The sequence below is a fragment of the Rhinolophus ferrumequinum genome, chromosome 19, assembly GCF_004115265.2.
Source record: "Rhinolophus ferrumequinum isolate MPI-CBG mRhiFer1 chromosome 19, mRhiFer1_v1.p, whole genome shotgun sequence".
In the NCBI taxonomy this organism is placed as follows: domain Eukaryota; kingdom Metazoa; phylum Chordata; class Mammalia; order Chiroptera; family Rhinolophidae; genus Rhinolophus; species Rhinolophus ferrumequinum.
Window position 1 is genome coordinate 57123100 of NC_046302.1, and position 26120 is coordinate 57149219.

The window sequence follows — 26120 nt, forward strand, 5'->3', positions numbered from 1 at the left end:
ACTTGTTATGAACTTGAGAGAAATCACAGCAGCTCATGCTTATGAAATCTCTGTGCCTGATACTGCCTGAGCCACTCCGATGTTTGCCTGAACACCTGCTGACATCGCCAGAGACAGTTCAAACTGAAAATCTTGGAGCCTGACATGTAGAAATCTCAACTGGTGGCTCTCTGGGCCCAGAAACTGGTTTATAATTTACTCCAATCATTAACCTTTGCTTTTCTTTTGTTTCTAGAAAAATGCCACTACTAAATACCTGACTGCTTGCTTGCACCTTATAGGCCTGACTGTGGGAGCCCTCCTGCCTCATGGCCACTGAAATAAGACACAACTCTTTAGCTGAACTGACCTATTCTCAAGACTGAGACTGCTTTGGTGAAATCTGAAGCAGCTACCAACTTAGCTTCTGGATTGTGAAACTTCTTAATCGAAGTTTCAAGGTAGGTCTGAGGGGAAGCAGTGTTTACCACCGCAAAGCATGTCTTTTTAAAAAGATATTATTTTAAGCTGCCTATTTGCAAGACACGAGACTCAGGACGAGCCTTTGACCTTCCCCCTTAATGCCTAAAAGATTTTAGATGGAGGAGATGCTCAGGAAGGGAGCTGACGTCATAGATGACTGTAGTTTAACAGGAACTCGTGTGTGATGGACGGAGAGGAACCTCGCAAGGTCCATGTGACCCTAGTCCTCTGTGTCCCCTTGTTAAGACGGCCCCGCAAACATTTGTTCACCACACATTTGCTTTTCCACCCCCATGTGAATTGCCTTCCAGCCCTTTGAAGTCTCAAACCACAACTCCCTTTCTCCTAAACTCAAGATGGCATATAAGTCTTAACTGCCTAATCTGTCCTGGGGACCCATGATCTCAGGGAACCCTGGTATGTACATATGTGATAAATGTGGTCGTTTTCTCCTGTTAATTTGTCTCAGGCTACTTTGATTATCAGTCTAGCCAGAAGAACTTAGAAGGGTAGAAGGAAACTTCAGTTTTCTATCCCCACAGTGGCAATGAGGAAGCAAACTGTGAGAATGGTGTTCACAGCCTTCCCTCCTTCCTTCCTTTTCCTCTGCACTGTTTCGTAATCAAAATGTGACCATGGGTCGTCTCAGGCTCACAGTGGAGCCGGGTAGCATCCATTCTTTTCAGTTTAGCATTCGACATCATGAATCACTTATGTTTAGTAGAATTGATTACTCTACAGCATAAGAGTCTGGCCCCTAGATGGACATATGGAAATATGGATGCAGAATTCCACTCACCTATAGTTCCCATGACCTTGGAACTGAGGCTGGTTCAATGCACAACTTGAATGGAACGTTCATTTAGTAGGAGCAGGGGTTCTTCGGGACAACAGACGTTCCTCCCAAGAGGGAACCGTGTGGACTCTGGCCCAGTGGAGGTGGTCCTGCTGCCCCCACCGTGATTGTGGGAGAGACCAGGGACGAACCCCACCCAGGGAGAACCCCCAGAGAGTCACATCCGGGCATGGTGTGCTTCGAAAGCCCTCTCTAGGGGATTTGGAGGCTCACAAGCTGTCAGGGTTTGAGTTGTGTTCCCCCAAAATTCATGTGTTGAAGTCCTAACTCCAGTAGCTCAGAATGTGACCTGATTGGGCTGTGGGGACTCTGCAGATGTAGTGATGATGAGGCCCCTCTGGGCTAGGACAGGCCCTATTCCACTGTGACTGGTGTCCTTACGAAAGGGGGGTATTTGGACAGGGATACGCACACGGGAATGCCATGTGAAGACGGGAAGATTGTGTGAGACATGTGCACGGCAAGGAACACCGAGATGCCAGCAACGTGTAGTGGAAGCTGGGAGTGAGGCCAGGGACACACTCCCTCACAGCCCTCCGAGGAGCCAACGCTGCTGCACCTTGATCTTGGACTTCTGGCCTCTAGAACTGGAAGATAAGAGATCTCTGTTGTTTACGCCACCCAGTTTGTGGCAGCCTGAGTAAACTAACACATAGCCTATAACCCTGCCCTAGCTCCTAGGTGGCATTCCGTCACGAGGGTCCCCAGTGACACAGCAGCACGTTCTGTCACCTGCTCAGGGTAATGGTGTGTTCATATCGCCTCTCTCTCGGCTCTGCTGGCCTTGGGCACGTGCACACTTACAGCGAAACACCTGGGTTGTCACACTCAGCCCGAGGCAGCCCTGAGGGCCGGCAGTAGCATCAGATGACTTCCGGGCTATTACCTCACCACATACAGGCCCATACGAGACACAGTGTTTCTTCTCCTGCCCCCAGATCGGATGGATGTCTCTGAAGCATCTTTGTTTTCCAGCGTGAATAGGTCCACTATGGGGCCTTGTCCTCCTTCCGGGGGAGAGGGAGGGGCACGAGACAAGCAATAGAGACATTTAATGTGACCTCTGAGGGCCTTGCTGAAATCTCCTCTTCCACTTCCCTTTGCAGTCTAGGGAGCTGCTAGAGGCTTCAGAGCTCCAGCCCAATGGACCCCACACTGGGAAACATGGTGAGTGGGCCCTGCCACATGTGGCGAGTAGCCTCCACAGGGCTAGACTTCCGTTTGCTGGGGAGTACGTGCTCCGCCGGGAGCCAGGTGGACAGAGAGATGCTGTGTGTGGTCCACGGGAAGCTGCTACTTAGAGATGTCTCTAGGGGTGCTATTTGGAGGGACTTGACCGGCATGCTTTGGTGGCTCTGGTGCTTGCAAACAATTAAGGGGCATGATTTTCAAGTAGTTTATGTGCCACCTGGAGTGCAGGTGTGCCGGGCGGTGCCCGGGCCTGGGCTCGAGACACGAGCAGCGACTCTCGGTGGAGTGAACCAGGACTCAGAGCAGCACACTTCTCCACACTCATGTTTTCTTTCCACAAAAAGCAGTGTTCTGATTCAAACCACAAGGCAGAGCTTGGAGCCGCTGAATGCTCAAGGCAATGCGCGAGAGGAAGGTGCGGACAGCCGTACGTCAGGTACCGTCCGCTGCCTTTCGCACTAAGGCCTGGACGCTGCTCACCACCCACACATCAGCGAACCGTTGGGGGAAGGGAGCCCTGGGATCTGCATGTTTAAAGTGTACGATTCAGTAACTTTTAGCACACTCACAGACATGTGTGACCATCACCACAGCTGCCTTTAGGACATTCTCAGCACCCCAAAAAGAAACCCCGCACCCCAAGCATTACCGCCTCCTCCCTTGTCCCAGCCCCCAGCCCTTAGCCCTTTCTTACCAAAACCACATCTTCCTTTCCTTGCGTACTTTGTACAGTGCTGTTTTCCTTACCATCATTATTCCTAGTCGTTCTACTTACACAGGTTAGAATTCTTAATCCTTAGTAACTTTAATAGCTAGTAAAAACTAGGAAGTAAGCCACTGTGAACTAGTTGTCACATTAGCAGATTTATGAGTACGTAATTTCATAATTTCTAGAAGTATATGTTTCCTCATAGTATGAATACAGTTTATTTTCAGTGTGGCAAAAGAACGTATTTACTAACAGACTCACATTTCTTCAGTCTCTACAGTAAGAAGCCAAATGTACCCTGTTTCCCCAAAACTAAGACCTAGCCGGACCATAAGCTCTAATGCATCTTTTGCAGCAAAAATTGATATAAGACCCAGTCTTATTTTAATGTAAGACCAGACATAATATAATGTAATATAATACCAGGTGTATTATATTATATAATATATAGTATATTATATATAATATATTATATAATATATAATTATATATAATATATAGTATATAGTATATTATATAATATATATTATAGTATATTATATAATATACTATACTATGATATAATATAATATAATATAATATAATATAGGATCTTATATTAATTTTTGCTCCAAAAGACGCATTAGAGCTGATGGTCTGGCTAGGTCTCATTTTTGGGGAGACACGGTATATAAACCTATGTTTAGAAATTAAGGTTTAAGTCTTTTATTTAGAAATGATCTGGACATTTAATGAATATCCATCATTTCACTTAGTATAATTTTAAGGTTCCAAGTTACCAAAAAGGTTTTGAAACTGTTTTTAAGCAGACATATTTTATGAAACAGAATCATTGTTTGCGTTGGAATGAGCAAAATGTGTGTCAGTCAGACATCAGTGAATGAGGAAATCCGAAGTCATGGAGGGAGGAAGGGCGCGGACAGTTGGCAAGGCTGTTCTGAATTGTGAGGGGCTGGTCGTCAATGCCATGGGGTGCAGAGGGAGGGCCCGTTAGGCCCGAGCAGCTGGCACGGCGTTGCTGCTGAACTTCGAGGCTGGAGGCTCTGGGTGGTGGAGAGAAGCACTGAGACCCCAGGCAGCAGAGGGACAACGAACAAAGGGCCAGCTGTGGATTTTCAGGGATCTTTGGGGACTCCTGAGACTGCCAGGAGGAAAAAGAACCTGCCTTATTCGTGTTTGCAGCTGAGAGAGTTTTCTTTGTAGACAGAGTTTGTGTTACCTACACGATGTTGAAATGGAACTCGTTATATTAGTGAAAATGACCCACTACTGGTGTCCTTCAAGACATTGCATTCATTTATTCAATAAATGTGCCCCTCACTCTGTGACGGGCACTTAGGGGCATGGAAATAAGGGAGACTAACTGCTGGCCCTCAGGCCGCTTATGTTCAAGCAGGTTGGATGGAGAATAAGTAAACGAAGAATATTAGATCGTGACAAGAAAATAAAGAGTGGACTGTACTGGGTGGAATGATGCCCCCCCAAAAAAATATGCATGTCTATCTGGAGCGTCTGAATGTGACCTGATTTGGAAGGAGGGCCTTTGTAGATGTAATGAGTTAAAATGGGGTCCTACTGGATTGGGGTGCTCCCTAATCCAATGACTGGTGTCCTGTGAGAAGAGGAGAGGGCACAGACACACCCAGGTGGAGGCCAGGTGGTGAGGTGGGGGCCCAGGCTGCAGTGACCCCTGCGAGCCAGGGAGCACCCAGGACCGCTGGCCACCACCAGATGGTGGCGGGGCGGGGGGCTGGAAGGGCTCTCCCCTGGAGGCTGCGGAGGAAGTTGGCCCTCCCTACCCTGATTTCTAACTCGCAACCTCCAGAACCCGAAGCAAGTACATTTCTCTTGTTCGAAGTCACCAGCCTGTGGTACTGTGTTACAGCAGCCCCAGGAAACCAGCACAAAGGGGTTGGTGAATTCCTGCCCTCTCCTCAAAACTGCCTTGTTCTTGAATGTTCACTTTGTGAACTTTGGTTCACAACCAAAGTACAACCTGCACGTGGTGTCGTGCCGCCTTTGGATCCGGGAGTGAGACTGAGCTGAACTCTCCTCTGGGGTCAAACTTGCCAGCCAGTCCCAACTAGAGGCTCCTGAACTTTCTGGGAGATTCTGCCCTTCCAGACGGCATCCTTCACGCCGCGTGAGCCCGGGCTGCCCCCCAGAGCTGCACGCACTGGCTTGCTCTTTAGGACTCACCAGACCTCGTCTCGGCAGGAACGCGTGTGTCCATGCAGCTCTGCAGGGGACTGCGCAGAATCCAAACGGGCCTGTCTGGGCTTTGATTTCTAAGCCTGTCATGGGGAGAGAAAGTGAGCCAGTACACGCATTTTTCCCTGGATTGTAACAAAAGTGCCAAGACAGACAGGGCTGAGCCACCTCTATAAAACAAACACTCCCGTGGGACCCTAGATGGCTTGGTAAGTGGCCTTCTGGGCATCCAAGTTCACCAGCATAGAGTCTCATGGGCGGAGAAGGGTTTGGCTGATGGGCCATTGTGGGCACAGGGGAGGAACCAGGCTTGGCCGGGCTGTGGGGGTGGGAGGCAAGAATGCTTTCAGTTTTCTGTTCTATTTGACATCAGAAACAAACCACAGCAGCAAAGAGTTCAAGAATGGGTTTTGTCAACAGCTGGCCTCCTCCCAGCCTCTTTTTGGGGTGCCTGCTATTAATTTAGATGGATGGACTGCAAAAATTAGTCTCCCCATTTCAAAGAGCTTTTGCCCGGCTCCTGGAGCTCCTTCTTCCTGCTGCTGTCTGTCTCTGGGAGTCATTTCCTCCTGAATTATTTGCAGCCCCTGGGGCTTGGCTCTGCCAACCCTCCCCAACCCCCCCCCAGCTTAGCTGGATCTGGCCTCATTCCTACCGGAGCAGGCTGCAGAGGGAGCTCAGGAACGGCTCATTGGCACCATCTGCTGGACCCAGTTCTTAATGTGCTCACGAATGAGCGCGGCTCACTTTTACCTTGGTTTTACCCACTACTTAGTTTCCTGTATAGACATTTTTCATAGTCAATAATATATTTATATTGTTGAACGAGTGTTTAGGTTTATGATTATTGTTTTTGTAGCAACCTAATTGCAGTATAATTCACATACTTACCATCCATCCATTTAAAGTGTGCATTTAAATGGTTTTTAGTATATTCAGCATTGCACAATCATTGCCACAGTTAAGTTTAGGAGATTTCTACCTCCCAAAAAGACCCTCCTCCAGTCATTACCAATCACTGTCCATTTCCCCTCAACTCTACGAAACTCTGGCAGACACCAATCTCCTTTTGTCTCTCAGGAATTAGCTCTTCTGGACATTTCATGTAACTGGACTGATACAATATGTAGTCTTCTGTGTCTGGTTTCTTTCACTTCATTTTCAAGGTTCATCCATGTTGTCGCAGATGGCAAGATTTCATTCTTGTTATGGCTGAGTAATATTCCATTGTATGCATAGAACACATGTTGTTTGTCCGTTCGTCCACTGATGGACACTCGGATTGTCTCCACCTTTTGGCTATCACGAATAATGCTGCTGTAAACATCCATGTACGAGTTTTTTGTGTGGACATATGTTTTCATTTCCCTTGAGCCCATACCTAAGAGTGGAATTGCTGGGTCATATGTTTAAACATTGCAGGAACTACCAGACCATTTCCCAAAGCAATTGCACCTTGTTGTATTCACACTAGCAGTGTATGAGGGTTCCAATTTCTCCACATCCTCACCAACACTTGCTGTTATCTGACTTCTTTATTTTAACCATGCTGGTAGGTAAGAAGCGGTGTCTCATTGTGGTTTGATTTGCATTTCTCTGATGGTTGATGGTTGTGGGCATCTTTTCCTGTACTCGTTGGCCATTTGTATATTTTCTTTGGAGAAATGTCTAATCAAATTCTTTGCCCATTTTTAAAATTGGGTTAATTCGTCTTAGTATCGACTTGTAGTAGTTTTTTATAATCTAGACACATGTCCTCACCTTGGATCAGGTGGTGCCTGGAGCGGGAGGCCGGGGAGGAAGCAGCCTAAACTTAAAATGGCCCTAAAAAAGAAAGTCTATTTTCAAAATGTATGAAAATCCACAAGAAGAGTGGTTTGGAAGAAGATAGTGGGTTTAGTTCTGAGCCTGGTTTTCTGCTCTGCCCTGAGCCTGGAGCCACCATGGAGGTGGGAGACGACCTGGAAGGGAGCAAAGGGGGAGGCCCCGGGAAGGGGGCAGGGATGGGGTCAGGTCCCTCGTTTACAGGTGAGGTGGGAGGGAAAGAGCAGAAAGCCATGGACCAGGGGCTCCCAGGCGGAGAGTGTGGCCGGCGGGGTCTGCATGATCGCCAGTCTTCCATGTTAATTGTTCAGCATGGGGTAGAAGTTTCTTTTTAACGTACTCTCGCTGCAGGAGCTGGTGGAGAGAAACCACACAGCACGGCCCAGGATCTTAGACAGTCCTTACAAAATAGTTTTTTCTAATAAAGTGGTTCATCACACATAGACATTGTTTAAAAATGACCTCACACTTGTCTCTCTCACCAACATTGCCCTTCACACAATATGTAGCGGCTGAGTTACCTTTGTAGGAAATGAACCAACAGGTAGGACTGTATTGTAGGGAAAAAAATGGATGGACGTTGTTGGAAGACATGCTTATGAACTTGGTTTCTGCCTTCGTACAATTCTTTAACATTGAAATGAAGCGCTCGGGGAAAGATAGAGCAAAAAACTCTATTTCCTGTTCTACTACCTTGGTTGTTTTAGCAGCTGTGTTGAATACCAAACTTTCTTGAAGTATTTAAAAGGTTGAAAGTCCAAAACCTGGCATTTATTTTCACGCGTTCCTCCCCTGCCCGGCTCACAGGCGTCCTGTCAACTTGCTCTCCTGCTGCTGCTTTTAGGAAGCATGTCTGCTCCGTCCTCACCGCCAGCCGGGCTGCTAGGGAGGGTCTTCCAGTACATTGACCTCCATCAGGACGAATTCGTGCAGGTAGGAGAAACTACCCCCGGAAGGCTTGCTGGGGTGCCTTCTGGTATCAGGGTGAATGGTTGTGTGCTGGGAGATAGGGGGTTTTTCTTGCCTGACAGCTTAATTCCATTGAAAATGCCTGCGACTCCTCGTTGAGTTAAACTAATCCATATGCATTAGCTTTAGGTATGAGCTCGCTCCCGGCCGTTTCCCGGAGAAAGGGCGCTCGGTGTTTCTGGCACCTTTGGTCCAGGCGTCCCTTGCGTCCTGGCCAGCACACTCTGATGAACTCACATGTACCGTGGGCCGTCCTCACATCACCTGTCCTCCCCACCAGACGTCCCTTGCTGAGGTCCTATCCGCCCCCAAACCTGGCTGGCACCATCCTGGTAACGCCTCCTGGCAGCAGCCGCTCCAGGTCCAGACAGAGTTCTGCCAAGTTCCGTGTCAAAGCTGCTTGTTTTGTAATCCCTGTGCAACATGCACTTTATCTCCTCCCGTATAATCTCTGCTTCATTCCTGTCTCACCACATGACACATACATGGGAGCTGGAGATGGAGACGAGAGCTAGGAGCAGAGGGAGAGGGGGCTGCCTGGGGAGCAGAAAGTTGGGGGTGGCAGGAAAGTTCTGCACCCACAGTCTCACCTGCAAGCCCCCCTGCACCCCTGCTTCATGCAGGCCCACGCCAGAGCCCGGACTCCCTGAGGTTTCCCCGCACTTTGTACCTGAATCCCCACACCATGTCTGGCACATGTGCTCAATATGTGGTTGTAATTTGATGGACAGATCGCTGTTGGGACGGTCATTGGACATTTAGGTGTGAAACTTCTGGGTTCCGTGCGAAAGCACAAAGCTGAGCATCCGGGCCGCTGTTCCGAAGCTTGACCTTCGCGGATGCCCTCCTCACGTGGGAGTATGGACCTGACCTAATATCTGTCGCATTTTCGAAACCCGAGTGGGGTTTCTGATGTAGGCAGGAATTGGCGGAGGGAGAGGAACAGCATGTGGGGGAGCGTGAGCTGATCGGGCCTTTCAGCTAAAACCGTCCTCTTTACAACTTCAACGGTGCCGAGTCGTTCAAGTTAGGGGTAACTTGGCAGCATCTGCTCTATAGACTCTAGTATTCAAATGAAAGCAGTATTCCTTATGGTGAGATACATTTTTTCATAATAAAAATAAAAGTGCTACAAGCGGGATAGAGATCAAAGTAAAATAGCATGGGAAGCCCAAGACCCGTCACCCAAATGTGTGGTTTTAGGAAAAATGTGGCCGTCCCAGTACAAGTGGCTCAGGTACCAGTCCTGGAGCTCACTGCCTGTTATTAACATCTCAGTATTACCCAGCATTCATTGGGCGCCGAACAAAGTCTTCTTCCACGCACAGTCTCTCATTCAGCCTCCACGGAGCAAAGCTTGCTTCCTTCCACTCCACTCACTCTGCCCAGATGTGTGTGTTTCCCACACGAGAAGCCGTTAGTTCTCAGTTCTCCTCGGGCACCAACTAGGCGGCCTCCGCGTTGACTCACTTCTCACACTGCCTCCTGGAGTTAGCCTCACCCTACCCCCACTACCAGTGCACTGCAGGCGCCGGTCACGACACTTCTGTCCAACTTGGCCACACGTGGGGGCTGTCATGACCCCCTCCTCAGGTCAGGTCATGTGCTAGAACAGCTTGCAGAGCTCAGGGAAACACTTAATGTTTGCCGGTTTGTTGTGTGAAAAAGGACATGATAAAGGACAAGGACGCAGGTGGAGAGATGGGGAAGAGGAGCACAGGGCGGGTCTGGAAGGGCTGGGACCCAGGAGCGTGTGTGTGGGGGGGCGCACTGCCCTCCTGGCTGTGGATGTGCCACCCGCCGGGAAGCTCTCTGAAGCCCCTGCTTCAGGGGGTTCTACGGAGGCCGCATCACGTGGGCACGACCGATTGTTACCTCAAAGCCCAGCCCCGCTTTCTTCCCCTGACGTTGGGGGCAGAGCTGTAAGTTCCTCGCCTCTAATCACAGCTTGGTCTCTCTGGGGACCACCCCCATCCAGGAGTCCACCAAAAGTTGCCCCATTAGAACAACATGTGTTCCTGTCCCCCAGAAAACCCGCCCCTGGGGAGTTAGAACCCCGTGTCAGGAGCCCGAGGCAGACAGCAAATACCAGAAGCAGAGATGGTCCCACGTGGCGCCTTCATCGCTAGCAGTTATGCAAGTTTGTGGAGCCCTGGCCGTGACCTGGGACAAAGACCAAGTCCATATTTCTGACTGTGTCGCTGTCACACTCGCAGTAACCTGCAGTGACACATTGTCACTGTCCTTGTGCAGATGGGAAAGCTGAGGTAAGAGAGCGTAAGGAACACACTGCAGGTCCCCCAGCTCTCATGGGCAGAGCCAGATAGGAACTAAGGAGTTGGAACCCTGGGTTACACTACCTGCCGGATACAGGAGGAGCAGAGAGGGGCGACCACAAAATCTAAATGCAAAGGGACGTCAGGAGCAGCCTGCAGCCGGGCTGAGGCTGCCTTCTGGTGAAATCAGCACAGCCCACGCGGGCCTCCGTGGGAGGCCCAGAGTCCCGAGTGGGGCGGCTGCGGTGGCCCCCCAGGTGCTCTGGGTGCTTGATGACTAGAGATGCCGGGTTGGGACCTGCCGTTCTTTGCAGTCCTGGCGGAACCACGGGGTCCCAGGCCCAGGTGTTGAGGAAGACCCCGGTCCACGCAACCTGCGCCTGTCCCATCTCCTTTTATTAACCCGCCAGCCCTGGCCTGCCTCTGGGCTCCTGAGGGCAGCCTCAGCTTCTCTGCCTGTGACTAGGGATCCTGAGTTTGCCAGCTCAGCCTTCAGGTCCCATGAAGGGCGCTGGGACCGGCCCCCTCCTGTGCTGGTGTCCTGCTCATCAGCTCCTGCCTTTCCTCGCAGACTCTCAGGGAGTGGGTGGCCGTTGAGAGTGACTCCATCCAGCCTGTGCCCCGCCTCAGAGAAGAGCTCTTCACCATGATGAGCTTGGCTGCAGAGGAGCTCCGGCGCCTGGGCGCCAGCGTGGACGTCGTGGACTCAGGCTCTCAGAAGGTGCTGGCGGTCCCTCCCCTCGCCCCCAGCGGCTGCCACTTCCGTGCACTGCGACCATGATCTTCCTTTGTGGCGGCAACACAGGGGCATGCCCTGATTTTCAAAAAATGCCCCCATAATCTCTATCCCCAGTAAGGATGAAAAAGTCCTCCTCCTGGCCCCAAATGAGACTGTCATGTTAATTGCCCATCGTGTCTGGACTTGGGTTGGGTGGGGGGAGCAGGCGGAGGCGGCAAGTGGAGGCCAGCTCGTTTTGGAAAGGGCCCCTGTACTAGGCACACCATGCGCCCACGGTTCAGATTTCTGCCACCCGTCCTTCCCCTGAAGCCCTGAAGTTTCAACGCATGTTCCTCCAAGGACGCACCCTCTCACCAGAATCCTTGCCTATTACTGTCACTCTGTCACAGACAGCGATCTTAAATCTAAGTGCCCACTGCCACCTGATGTAGCACAGGCGAGTCTCTGGACAGACCACCTGTTTCCTAGCGGCGCCCACCTAAGCTGAGCTCGTGGAGTCTGAGTTTGCACCGATGAGCACATTCAATTAAGTTTCCTATTTGTCAACGAGGATCCAAGGAAGTGCTTAGGTCTCACATTTTAATTAAAAGTGACTCATGGTGCCCACTTTGGAGCTGGCTAAAGGACGATCAGCAAATGGTGCAGGCTTCACAGGACCCAGGGGTAAAAACAGGACTGCTGGTGTCATGTCTTTGAATTTTCTGGAAGAACAAAATAGCATTTTTTCTTTTTTTTACCAACAGGCTGTATTCTGTATGTAGCCGTTAATATACATTATATGCAACTTCTACTACAATAATCTTTCCAGCAGTATACAGTATATGAAGTGCAATGTTATATAAAATATAATTTTATGCTTTTTATTATCTAAAGTGGTAAAAATAAATTGCAGAAAGTATTAATCCTGTGAATCTACTGATTACTTTCTAATCTCAGGAAAAAGTTATCTGAATAATAGGGACTATCTTAAAATGTGTCTAGTTCTATGACATTGTATGTCAAGGTTAACTTTTAGGGCAGAGATGGATGAGTGCTTTTGTGAAGGTAAATGCTTACAGAGCCTATGCTTCAAGTTTTGTCCCTCCCGTAAGGATATTTTATATAAAGTTGCAAAAGTTACTGTTTGCAAAAGGTCTGACGTGAGGCTGAAGACACATTTTCCTGGAGGTAAGAAGTGGGCTCCAGGCAGGAAGAGCAGTGGATCTCAAAACATCATTTTTAATAACTGTGGCCCATTTTCCTTCTGCAGCTGCCTGGTGGCCAGACTCTCCCGATTCCTCCTGTCATCCTGGCTGAACTGGGGAATGACCCAAAGAAAGCCACCGTGTGCTTCTACGGCCACCTGGACGTGCAGCCTGCCAGACAGGAAGACGGGTGGCTCACCGACCCCTACACGCTGACAGAAGTGGACGGTCAGTGACACGCCCCAGGGGACTGCTGGGTTCTTCTGAGGATGAGGGATGGGTCACAGGGCTTAAGAACTTAAGACGTGCCTCCTGTCCCCGGCTGCAGGTCCGAACCTGTCGTCAGGAGTGGACGCTATGCCGCTCTCACAGTCTGCAAGCCAGTCCACTGAGGCTGATTTTCTTTCCTCTGTGGAAGGAACTGTGAACCTCTGTGTCCCCGGGTGAATTAACTCCTCAGGTTGGGGTCCTTGGGTTGTGAGGAAAATAGTTGTCTCGGTCACACATTTTCTTTTAAAAATACCAGATGTAATCTTTTTCAAAGGAAAGAAGAAGAAAGGTTAACAGAGATGCACACGCGCCCTGTTTTCATTCTTCTGCTCATTGGAAAATCTCAAAATGAGAGGCCACGGCCCATGACATTCTGCAAGAAACCCCCGGGTCCTTTTCAATGAACTTGGGTCAAGTCGCTAATTATTGCTCAGGCCAAAGGACCTGTATGTTTCAAATTAGCTTGTATATTCTGCCTAGCTGATGGCTACTGTTTGTACATAAGGAATCGTACTTAGCGATTTCAGAGCAACACTTGTGCCTGGAAACATGGAGGGCAAGTGATTACCCATAAAACCGCCTTTGTTTTTGTCACTCTACTGGGCAGAGGTGTCCATGCCTTTCTAAAATTCTTCCTCTGTTTTTAAAGGAAAACTTTATGGACGAGGAGCAACAGACAACAAAGGTCCTGTTTTAGCGTGGATTAATGCTGTGAGCACATTCCGGGCCCTCGAGGAAGTAGGTGCCCAGGAAGGGAGGGAGGGCAATGACGGTGATGACGGTGATGACGACGACACAGGCAGGGTGCTGTGAGTCGCTCACTGTGCTCCAAGCTTTCAGCTGAATTATGTCTTTGACTCTCCCCAGCAGTCTTCAGAGGTGTGTATTATCATCATACCCGTTTTACAGAGGAGGACAGTGAGGCTCTGGAAGCTGGGGGAGCTTGCTGTAAGCTTCGCAGCTGGCTCGGGCACAAGCGCTGATGCTGTTTGACCACATTAAAAATGAAACACAACAAAAACCGTGATAAGCCCTTGGCTGAGTTACTCTCTGCTGGTCTGTCATCTTCCTCCAACACTTAGCAGCTATTGGCTTGCGTTTTCTTCATCACGTTTTGCCAGCAAATCCTTAGGCTTTCCAACTACTGCTCAGCAATTGTTTGCTTGTTAAATGATAATAAAAAGCTTTCAATATTAAGGATTCAGAACTTTAGCTCGACTTCCTAAGATGCATAGAAATGTGTGCAAGTGATACATTTGAACAAATCATTATCCCCACGTGCCCTTAACCAACAGAAGGACTGGAGGTCACATTTTCTAATACATAATCCCCCACTCAGCCTGCCTTTGTGAACCTTCGGCGAGTTGATCCCACTCATTAGAACTAATCAGTCTGTTTGTGCTGTCATTTGTCTGCGTGTAATCACTTTGAGAGCCCCTATGTGTGTCTTCTGCTCCAGGAAGAGACTTTGACCTCTCTTCTGTGCGTGGCTCTCAAAGATATGCAGTTATAAATTATAGAGATACAATAAGATCAAAACCAAAGGGGGAGAAGGGCACATTGTCAAAAATTTAAAGGAGCTATTCCGTGCCCTGATATTAACTAGACAAAAATTCAAGTTCCATTTTGCTGCATGATCAAAGCCTCTGAATAAGTTAAAAGGCAGATTGAACTCATAGCTGAAAGATAACAGACACTTGAAATACAAATTAGCCTGGGGCTTAAACATTAGACAATCTTTCAAAGGAAAGAGTTCTCCTTTATCCTGCTCAGAATTCTGAAGACAGAAAAGAGATTTGAGTAACCTTTCTTGAAAAATTCCTTCTGGGGAGAAAGAAGAAAGTGCCTCTCTGCGGTGGCCCCAGTGGGCTTGTAATGCCGATATTCCTTCTTCTTTAGAACTTCCTTCCCCACGTCCTTTCTCAACACTACATGCATGGACCATGTTGGAATGCACATACACGGGGCATTGCCTCGAATTCTCCTTCACAATCTGAGTTAAAACTCCTTGGCTATAAACAGCTGGTGGGAATGTGAATAATCCATATATTGAACACATAAAAATTTAATGTATTTGTGTGAAATACACACCAATCCTGGGTTCTAAAAGGCGACTGGCCAAGTTGTGCAATGTTTTGACAGAATGGTTTGTTCCACCGTTGATTCAGGATCTGCCCGTGAATCTCAAGTTCATCATGGAAGGGATGGAAGAAGCCGGTTCTCTGGCCCTGGAGGAACTTGTCAGAAGAGAAAAGAACCGATTCTTTTCCAGTGTAGACTACATCGTGATTTCAGATAACCTGTGGATCAGCCAGAGGAAGCCAGCCCTCGTTTACGGCATGCGAGGGAACAGCTATTTCACGGTGGAGGTATTGGCAAACGCAGTGGCATCCAGGCAGGAAGGCATCTTGGGGGCTCGGAGGGGAGGGCGTAAGCTCTTGTGAGAGCAGACAGTTCTCCCCTGAAGCGTGACCTGGGGGCTGCAGAGGCCTCGGCACTGGGTGGTGGGTTCCATGAAGCCGCCCACACTGGGAGGAGATGTGCGTTGCACATTTTTCTGGAGAGAGGATTCAGAGGGGTTGTGACTCACAAGCCCAAAACTTAGGAGCGACAGCGTTGGAATTTGGAGGCAGGACAGCAGCCCCTGGGGAAGGAGACTGCCTGTCAAGTGCAGGGGACACTGTGAGGGGAACAGCACCGGCTCCTGGGGCCTGCCTGCCGCATCCGCATGGAGGGGCTGGGGCGGCGGCATGCCGAGGCCTGCATCCGAATTCCGGCTCCTTCGATGTCCATACAGCCTGTGTAGACTCCTTAACCTCTGAGCCTCGGTTTCCTTACCTAGGAAGTAAGCACAGTAAGCCCGCCCCCCAGGGGTGCTGTGATCATTAAGTGTGACATCTGGTCCAGGTTTGACACGTAGCCTGTTTCCTTCTCCTTTTCTGTTCATACAGACAGCCCGTGATCGAGCACACAGTGTAGGATCAGAAGTCCCTCCCTGGGAAATCATTACTTATCACACACCCCCCAGCCATGCCTGGCTGTTGTGAGAATCCAGTGGGGTGCAAAGATGAAGCACTCGGGTGTTCGTGTGCACTTGAAACACAGTGTGTGCCCCGAGTGTAGCAGAATGATGATGCTGAGCCCGGGGGGTGCAGGCCCTGCTCTCCAGGCATTTACTGCCAGGGGACACAGGTGCCTCAGGAGATGACGTGGGAGTGAAGAGGAGAGGAAGCAGCGATGGTCCTTGTAGAAACCTCGCTCAAGACACTCGGCCGTGAAAAGAAGGACGAGACTGGATGGCGGCTGGAAGGAGCATAGGAGCAGAGCACCTTGAGGAGGCAGCAGGAAAGCTCAGCGGGGAGGGGTGTTTGTGAGAACAGGGGCACCGAGGGGTGGGGGTGAGACCCTGAGCCCAGTGCAGGAATTCCTCTCATCTGTGAGGGTGGAGGCCAGTTGCAGATGCAAGGTGGAGTCGCAGAGGTGACAGTTGATCCCCTGTAGTTGGCCTCTCTTTTTTTCCTGTTGAGTAGGAAGGACGTTTGTGTGTGGAGAAGTGCTTGTTTGACGTGGCCTCTGTGGAGGGATGAGGGGTGGACTGGAGCGTGAAGAAGACGTGCCAGCAGGATTAGGGTGCAGGATCACCTGTCCATGTAGCTGGATGAGTTTTGCGGCTCTGCTCAGTAGCCAGGGATGGAGAAGGCCCGTAGGGAAAAACACATCAAGACGTTGACCACAGAGAGGTCGAAGTGATAAACAATGGCATTTAAATTGAACAGATATGCGAGAGACAGGAGGAGCACAGGTGGGGAACTCTTGGATGGTTCAGGGGACTGGACGTCTTGCTGAAGCCGAGAGCAGGTGACCAGGAAGCCAGCAGGAGAGAAGTTGTGACCAGGAGGTGGGACAGGGTACCTGATGATTTCAGAGGTGGGCTCTGCAGACCCCACAGTGCTTTGTTAGTATTACTTCCTAATCAAATCAAGGTCTTAAGCTAAAGTGACTGAACGGAAGAGTCATCTGGTAGCACCTTAAAGATGGATCAGGCAGGGAAAGACCAACTGGGCAGGAAAGAGGAGAGGGAATGAATCAAAGAGACAATTAAAAAAGGACTCATTAGACCTTGGGAACAGATTGGGTATAATGTGCGTAGGAGAAATCCAAGATAATTTTAGGGCGATAGATTTACAGGACTGGGGACTTCTCTTGTTTGGGAAACGGGCAAGTTGATGGGAAGTCATTGTAGGAGAAAATTGAGTTAACTCCTAGACCTGAATTTCAGAAAGTGGGAGCAGAGCAAAGTGCCATGCACTGTGAGCAATGAAAATGTGCAGGTCTGGTGAGTAGGTAGAAGGCCGGACCTCCGGGACAAATGTTTGAGTGTGGAGGTTGCAAATGAAATCCAGTGAGTTAGTTCTCGGAGCTCTGTGTATAGAGGAAGAATGCGCCCCGGATTAAGCTATATGAGTGGGAGACAGAAAGTACGTTATTAGAGGAGACATAAATAGAATTGCCCTGTCTTGTCATGCCCCAAATTAAATAATGAAATCAATCATCTATCCATCTATCTATCTATCATCTATCTATCATCTATCTAATCTATCATCTATCTAATTTATCATCTATGTGCTTATCATCCATCATCTACCTATTCGGTCATCTATCTATAATCTACCTATTTATTCATCCATCTTTTCTATCTACCTGTCCTATCATCTATTCATTATCTATTCTGTCTATCATCTATCATCTATTTATCTACCTATAGATAGATAGAACCATGTTTGTGGCACTGGTGGGAGGTCAAGTCAGTTTCAAGGGATTCAGGACACAGTGGGAAATAAAGACACTCCCAGTCATGCAACTGGAAAGAACGAGAAGTGACATCAGGTTGTCCACCTGAGTCCTGAGGGCCCCCGCAGGGCGTGTTTCCCACCACATGGAAGCTGTTTGTTAACGCAATGTTGGTGGTAAGCACCTGTCTTCTGTTTGACTTTTCTTACAGGTGAAGTGCAGAGATCAAGACTTTCACTCAGGAACCTTCGGTGGTATCCTTAATGAACCAATGGCTGATTTGGTTGCTCTTCTTGGTAATGTCTTGTTTCATTTCACTTTTTAAACATCAAGCAATCTACTAAAATCAAGTTCTATCTGAACCTGTGTGTTTCTCCTCCCTTGGTTTCCAAGCCAGCTCTGAATAAGGTCAGAGTAGAAGGAAAAACATATTCTTAGCTCCCCCGCTCCCTTGGCTAAACAATCTTTAGGCTTTTTAAGTCCGTGTTATTCCTTTTCATGGACTGAACCACTTCCTGAATCTGCCCCTTTTTCTCTTACTGGATAGTGTGACACATCTGGCCATACTCAAGGATAATAGTATAGCACTGAAAGCCTTCTGGAGAAGCATCCACATATGGTGCCAAATATATTGGCACCACTTGGCTTCCTTTTCCCAGGTTGCTATGGCCCCAAGTGGCACAGAGACTCCAATGGGTTTACTCATCACCCCCACTCCTGACCTCCTATAGACTGCCTAGTGTCTGCAAGTAGAAGTTAGGGGTGTGTGTGTGTGTGTGTGTGTGTGTACGCATGTTCAGAGAGCCCGCCTTGATTTACCCTGGGGCTCTCGCCTACATTAGGACTGCCCAGCAGCTGGGGGGATCCCGGGGAATTGAAGGAAGCTTCATCTTGCAGGAGTCCCTTTCACAGTTCTGGCAGGGTCACTGCACTTTTATATTCATAATTTGGTGTTCTTTTTAAAAAGGAGGTTCTCAGGTTACATAAGCTTCAGACTGCATAATTCTTGGGCCTGTCTCACCTGCATAGAAGGTACCTTTATACAAATTTTCAATGTGCCTCTCACATCGTGGGGCAGACAAACTGCCAAACAGCGTGTCCTCTGTGGTGATCGTTCAGCAGAGGTGTCTCCGTGTTCCACGTTGACCCAGCTCTACCCAGCCCTGCTCCCTTGCAGCGCCTCAGCCTTGGCAGGCTCAGGGCACTGTCAGCCCACCTGTGACCTGTCGGGAAGCCGCCTAAAGGTCTTCAGCATCATCTTTAGTTCTAGAGCTTCCTGCTCCTTCATTCCCCAAATTAAATAATGAAATCTATCTATCTATCATTTATCAATCTATCATCTATCTATTATTTAATCTATCTAATCTATCATCTATCCAATTTATTATCTATCTACTTACCATCTATCCATCATCTACCTATTCGGTCATCTATCTATAATCTACCTATTTATTCATCCTTCTTTTCTATCTACCTCTTCTATCATCTATTCATCTATCTATTCTATGTAGCATCTATCTATCTATCTTTCTATCATCTATCTATTCTATCTGCGTATACCTATCTATGATCTAACTAGTCTATCTAGCTATCATCTATCTATCCTTCTATGGCCTTCTAGTTTTCCTAAAATATAACTCATGGACAGTATTTCCCATGCTTGACAATTTCAGACAGAATACAACAAGCCATTTCCCTTTAAAGCGTTTAAATTGTTTCCAGAAGAATTCAGATACCATGCAACTGAATATTTTTTGGGGAAAAACGATCAATTCTCTATTTTACCAGAACTAATTTTCTGTTCCCTAGGTACGGCATCTTCAGATCTTTGTAGTGCATTTCAATTCCCCTAAGCATGATTGCTGCTTGCCATCTTTCTAGACTATATGGTTTCACACAGGCATAGAATTCCTTTTAGCCCCACAAATGTTTATTGCTTTGCTAGGAAAAGTCTGCTCAGGGTCACGAATGGAAGGAAAAGCACAGGGTTTCACTTTCTTTAATTTTTGAAACAAATAATCAATCCGTAATAAAGTGATTCTGGGTTATGCCCTCTGCATAGTTTTCGTGGACTTTGTGTAAATACAGAAGGATGTAAGGCTGAAGGCTCCATGTGCACTGACGCACTACACCTGCTTACTGGCCACCTGCCACGTTCCCGGCACCCCATGAATGTTGGGATGTGACCTTCCATCATCAAGGTCACCGTCTCTGACCACACAAAGCTAAATAACAAATGTGAGCCCACAAGAGTGGACCAACGGGTGGCTTGGCTCTGTGTAGACACAATGAAAGCCAAGGAAAACACCTGACAAAACTCTACAGGGATGGCAGTGGTGCAACATGTAATAGGGTCCCCAGCGCTGTGAGATGATCGTGGAAAGAACAGCCCTGAGGGTTGAGCACGATGTAAGGGGAAGACTTTACTGTGTTGCTTTTCAACCACATCCTCCTGACCCCCTGCCGGGCCCCCCCAGGATTTCACCCAGACTTGCATAACTTCACTTTGGGGACAGTCGTGCAGATTGCTGGGCAGGCATCAGCCTCCCCACGGTCCTGAGCTATTGGATTCCCCTCATTTCACCCATGAAACATTGTATATTAGATAAATACACAAATCCATGGGTCAGATTCAAGTTAAGAAACCAGCCGGGCGCCAAGTGACTGGGACTGATTGTCACTGACGTGCGGTCCCTCTATCGCCCTCATCCAAACCAAACCTCACAAAACAGCACACTACCCACCCCCATAGCATAGCCACGCAGCTCTCCCCTCAGCGTGTGTCCCCAGACTGCTGGACATTCTTGAACGCAAGGACACCGGTGCCTGTGGACCCATGACTATGTTTTCACCCCGCGCTTTGCTACTGTCAACTCTAATGGAAAGATTTGACAGTGCTTCACAGTAATTCTGATATTGTCAAGTCATAATCACATTAAGACTGGAGCCTGTTTTGATCAAGTGTCTTTACTTGAATAAAAGTCCCCAGATGGATGGAGGAGGAATTTAGCTGCCCTGGAGACATTTTCCATCATTTATGTTAGTCTGCTTGCTGGGTGCTTTGTATCTTTGGTAAATACCTTCTCAAGAGGGTTAGAGCGGTGTTTACTTGATCTCAAATCTGCTGCTTTTAGAGATTTCTTTGGGGATTTCCCCCATTCATATTCACCCCAAAGTCGTTCCTGAAGAGCAGACTACTGTCTCCGCTTATCGCTACGAAGACTTTCATTGCATGATGTGTACACTGGACCCTGAGGACAGTATGCTTCTGAGGAAAGACATATGGTTATGGTGGGCGGCTGGAGAGACGCGGAGAAGGGATGATGGTTTGCATTTCTCAGGACTGCATGCACATACATACACATAGATATTTAACATCTTTCATAATGAAAATATTTTTAACTCAGGATAAGATAAAACTTTTAAAAAGAGGCCTTGTTTATGATACGAAAGGTGTAGTTGAGAGCTTGAATGCAATGCAGGTAAGTGACGCCTAGTTAAATGGACTACAGACCCACGTTTTCATCCCTCCGTAGATAAGGTAGGTGTTAAAACGGGTCTGACGCCGGCTGCGTCTGCCTGATGACCAGCTCCCTCCTGCGACCGTCACCTCCAGGAGGAGTTGCTGCCCGTGGCTGTGCCATGGGGACTGGAGCCAGTCCCAAGGCCTGTGGCCATCCCAGGAGAGGCACCCACGGTCCCAGTGCAGGGCCAGAGGCTCAGCATCCTCATGACATCTGTGTGGCTTTGTTTCCTGTGTGTATCTTGTAGGTGGCCTTGTAGACGCATCTGGTCATATTCTGGTCCCTGGGATCTATGACCACGTGGCCCCTCTTACGGAAGAAGAGCAGAAGATGTACGAAGCCATTGATCTGGACCTAGAAGAATACCGGAATAGCAGCCAGGTGAAGAGATTTCTGTTTGACACCAAGGTACGTCCGCAAGACGACGGGTGTCTGAAAGCTCCTGTTTCCCAGTGCCGGGTTGACTGGGCGCTGCGAATCTGTACATCTCAGAACCCAAAGCAGCTGTTCATTCTGGGGCAGATTTTCACTTTCACGGCCCCCTCCCCACCGTCTAGATCAAGCAGACTTTAATCTGGGGTCCACAACCTGAGGGGTGTCCCTCACGAGAGCCCTGCTTTTCCAAATCAGCCTGTGAGACTCCGTCCCACGCCAGCCTTCAGCCAGTGACTGTGCTTCTATCTGTGTAAAGACTGAGAATAGTCTGCAATTGTTCCACCTCCAAGACCCCTCGCTGTTCACTTTTCTGATGAAACCAAGAGCCTTCAGGGCTGCTCTGTAAATTGCTATATCGCTGCCTCGGTGTCATAAGTCAACCTGGAGCCAGAAGCGTCGGTGAAGGGCCATTTTAGATTGTTCTCTTGTTCCCTTCTCCTCCTCCTCCTCCTCTTTCTTCTTTGTACCTGCTCTTCAGAGCTCAGGCGACCAGGGGTCTTGTCAATGGGATTGGCTTAGGCAGGTGACAGCAGCTCAGGACCCACCCATGTCCGGGGGGAAATGTCCACATGTATTATTAGTCCAGACATATCTAAGTCAGGTGAGAATTAACTTGTCACGAACGGTGTCTCGGGTGGGCAGAAATGGCTGATACAAACAATCTAATTCAACTGAGCTTTAATTAAACAATCTTGTATACAGTAAAATAACTGTATCTTAATTTAGGAGGAAATTCTGATGCACCTTTGGAGGTACCCATCTCTTTCTATTCACGGGATTGAGGGCGCGTTTGATGAGCCTGGAGCTAAAACAGTCATACCTGGCCGAGTGACAGGGAAATTTTCCATCCGCCTCGTCCCACACATGAATACATCTGTGGTGGAAAAGCAGGTAACGGGTGCTCGCTGTCCCCCTGCCTGGCAGCACCATTTCTGATGGCGCGTGACAGTTCATGGAGCAACTCCGCAGTTAGCACTGAAATACCATTTTTAATTTCCCCCAGTACAAAAGGGACTAGAACAAATGTCAAAAAAAAATATAATTTTTGTGCGGTAAAAATCTCCTTCCTCAATTATATGCAATCACAGTAGTCGGGTAAATAAGCTTTTGGAGTTGGAGTGATTGGAAATTTTCAAAAATTAAATGGAAGCTATCAAGGCAAGATTGGTTTTATGTACAGATGAAGCAACTGACCTCCTACAGCTGGATTGAACCAGAAAATCTCCAGCCTCAATCATTAGTGTGTCCACGCATCTGAAATGAATACTTTGATAGAAACCATTTTAATGAAAGTATTATCTGGAAGGAGTTATGTCTGAATTATCCACCTCATCAGTTTACCTCAAGTTTAACAGGAGGGCGACTCTGAATAAATGAGCTCATGAAATACCTCATCCCAACCTTCTCTATGCCCCTGTCCTCTTTTATCTTCTTCTAGGTGCTAATTACATTCTAAACTACCCTCCCAGCCCCTCCTCTGTTTCCGCTCCCCTCCTTTTTCCTCCCTTTCCCTCCCTTTTTGGAAGTACTGTCCGTTTTTCTCACAGCACTCATATTCCCTGAGGGCAGGATCTTGGCCGTTTTGCTCACAGCTGTATTCCCAGCCCTTAGAACCCTTCTTGCCACATGACATGTGTTCAGTAACCGTTTGCTGAAGGAACGAATGGAAGAAATGTTTCAGAGTATGGAGTTTTCCTGGGAGGATTTCCATAGTGGTGACTGGGAAGGAGCCAAGGGAAAAGAGACCTTCACTGACAATGAGGCTCTTTCACAGCTCAGTGTGGAATTATTCCCAAATTTCATAAATTTCCAAATGCTTAATGTTCCCAAAATATTCATTAAGGTACTGATAGTCCAAAATTGAGTCGTATTATGTTTCATAATCACCAAACACTCATAATATTCGTATTATTCATGTTATCCATAATGTCATAATGACCCACACTCATAATAACCAAACATTCGCAGTCAGACACTGAGGTGAGGAGGGCATGGGGCAGGACGGGGAGTGAGATCCAGTGTTTCTCCCACTGGGGGAAGCTCTCAGTGCCGGAGACGGGGTCACTCCATGTCAGCCCTCTGGCAGAATCAAGGTCAAATCACAACACGTGGATGTGGTGGGTTGGGATCTCAGTGTTTCTTGATGAAAGACTACTATCTATCCATTGTATGAGAGAAGACCTGGAGAATTTCTCTTCTAATTAACAATGTCACCTTTTAGGTGGAGCGGCATCTCGAGTATATATTCTCCAAAAGAAACAGTTCCAACAAGATGGCTGTTTCTATGACACTAGGACTACTTCCCTGGACTGCAAACATTACAGATAATCAGTACCTTGCGGCAAAAAAAGCCATCAAAACAGGTTGGACTTAAAATTACCAGTTTACAGTGGGGCGGGGGGGGGGGGGGGCGCGGGGGCGGGGAGAAGTTCCTGCAGGGGGTGGGGGCTGTGGATATAGTAGTCACATTTAAAACTTTGGTATTGGCTGTCCTATTTATACAGACTGTATTGCTGAGTATAAACTGTGCAGGGCTCTTTGTATACACTATGTCTTGAATGTGGTCTCTCTTTCAAACTATCCTGTACTGTACTCACCCTTCTTGTGATGATGGGTGCCTACGTGATGCGATGAAGTCAGTGAATGATGTGTGCACTGTTTATTTCTGGAATTTTCCATTTAATATTTTACACTGTGGTTGATCGTGGGTCACTGAAACTGCGGAAAGTGAAACCATGGATAAGTGGGGACAATTATTAGGGACCACACCCCTAATAATGGTGGAGTGGGAACATGAGGTCCAGACCCTCTGGGAGCACTAACTATCAGGGTTATCAGTGCATGGGACACAGACGTGAAAAATTAGAGGATAAACCCAAGACTTGGAGCATGTCTTTCTACATCGTCGTTCCCACTGCCCCCAACTGTGGCAGTATTTTACCAGTAAAATTTGGGAGTAAAGAAAAGAGGAACAAAAATTAGGCAGGTAAATAGAATGCCAGCTGAAAAGAGATGTGTGATTGAAATGTCAAGGTCAACGAGAAAGCGTGGTATAGGGAAAGGGAAAGACTGGCGAAATGCAAATACAGTCTGAGTCTAGCTGATGATATCGTTCCAATTTTAATTTCCTATTTTTGGCAATTGCACAATAGTTACCTAAGATGTTAACACTGGGGAAGGTAGGTAGAGTCAATGGTACACGGGAGCTCTGCATTATTTTTTGCTAACTTTTCTGTAAGTTTCAATTAGTTCAAAATTAACATTTTATTTAAAATATGATTTAAAAATATTTTTAAAAAGTGGTTGTAAAGAAGGCAATCATAGTTTTCTTCTTTATTCTATTGACTATTTGAGAATATAAATTGCATGATAGCAAGATGCTTACTTACCCCAGGCACCTAATGTAATGGTGATTACCTGGGGGGTAGCCTTATCCTTGTTCTATTCAGATGCCTTCTTTTCCTGTGTTTCAGTGTTTGGAACAGAGCCAGATATGATCCAGGATGGATCAACCATACCGATTGCCAGAATATTCCAGGATATTATCCAGAAGAGTGTGCTGATGCTCCCGCTGGGTGCTGTGGATGATGGAGAGCACGCTCAGAATGAGAAAATCAACAGGTATCCGCCGGTCCTGTGGTGCTGAGCTCTCGCTGCCCCAACCCCAGGGTCTCCATCCATCCCCTCCCCACACGCCACACTTTTGGTTGAATTTATAGCCTCAAATCTTCCTGTTTAAATTGCAGACTAGTTTTCCCCTGTCATTTAAATGAAAGTAACACTGTTTCTCTTCTTCTCTTGTTAGGTGGAACTACATAGAGGGATCCAAATTATTTGCTGCCTTTTTCCTAGAGGTGGCTCAGCTGCACATTAATGACAGGAACAGTCCAGCTTAGATCTGACCTGCTGACAGATCCCCTCTCCCACACCCCTGAGCAGGAATAGAGCCTAAATAGCCAGAGAATTTGGGTCAGTAAATAATGTTTCCCTCCCATTTAAAGTGTCTTCGGATATTTGGACCAGTAATAAGGTACTTTAAAGGTACAGACGTTGGATGGTTTACTGTCCCGTTGCTGCGTTCCTAAAGTCACAGCTCCTTCAACGACTTGATTTCGCCAAGTTCTACTGCAATAGCCCCTGAATTGGACTCATTCTACCTTCAAGCACAAGGCCGATTCCTCACTTAGACTCTGTCCTGGCAATTGGATTGGCGTAGTCACTCTAGTTTGCTTTCCAGGTCCAGAAATACTCATGCCACGTAATCACTCCAGCCAATGACAGTCATCACTTGCTTCACCCTCGCTTTTGCCACATCTTCCTTGTATCTTATTAATAAAACTGTGTGTCTCCACCACTGACTTCCATGATGTCCCTGTGTTTCACTTTTTGAGGCGTCACTAAAGCAGGATACCATGTTACCCTCTTGCCTCCCCTTCACTTATTTTCCCTGCTTCTGAAAAGCTCTAAAATGGAAATGGTCAATATTCATATCCACACGCCATTTGGGATTCCTGTGTGAAGATGGGGCCTTTTGTTTCATCCCAAGCCTCTCGACCTTTGCTGTTGAGGATGCCAACCGACCCCTCGCGTTTCCTGTTCTTTCTTCCTCCCCATCAGTAAAATCAGTAAAGCCCACCCCCGCTCCTCCAGTGTCTGTGCCCATGTAAATTCACCACAGC

At 47.8% G+C, this 26120-nt stretch overlaps 1 protein-coding gene across 6 annotated transcripts; it reads left to right on the forward strand.

Moving 5' to 3' along the window:
• Positions 1 to 25815, forward strand: CNDP1 (carnosine dipeptidase 1). Of its 6 annotated transcripts, XM_033087372.1 has the most exons (14): positions 1 to 186; positions 282 to 440; positions 2425 to 2485; positions 8061 to 8186; positions 11070 to 11219; positions 12487 to 12649; positions 13341 to 13429; positions 14860 to 15060; positions 17694 to 17778; positions 21254 to 21414; positions 22168 to 22332; positions 23663 to 23804; positions 24915 to 25062; positions 25247 to 25814. In XM_033087372.1, exons 3-14 carry the CDS (start codon positions 2462 to 2464, stop codon positions 25335 to 25337), a joined length of 1545 nt encoding a protein of 514 aa, XP_032943263.1. In that variant the 5' UTR covers positions 1 to 186; positions 282 to 440; positions 2425 to 2461; the 3' UTR covers positions 25338 to 25814. The 6 variants fall into 6 exon arrangements, with proteins under 6 accessions (XP_032943263.1, XP_032943264.1, XP_032943266.1 ...); XM_033087373.1 differs by having other exon boundaries at positions 1 to 440; XM_033087375.1 differs by lacking the exons at positions 1 to 186; positions 282 to 440 and having other exon boundaries at positions 2120 to 2485; positions 21254 to 21387; positions 25247 to 25815.
• Positions 25816 to 26120: the final 305 nt, after the last annotated feature.

Coding starts and splice junctions, on each gene's coding strand:
- CNDP1 (XM_033087373.1), top strand. CDS start 2,462: ATGGACCCCACACTGGGAAACATG. Junction 11,220..12,486: donor TGGACTCAGGCTCTCAGAAG/GTGCTGGCGGTC, acceptor TTCCTTCTGCAG/CTGCCTGGTGGCCAGACTCT. Junction 21,415..22,167: donor GATTTCTGTTTGACACCAAG/GTACGTCCGCAA, acceptor ATCTTAATTTAG/GAGGAAATTCTGATGCACCT.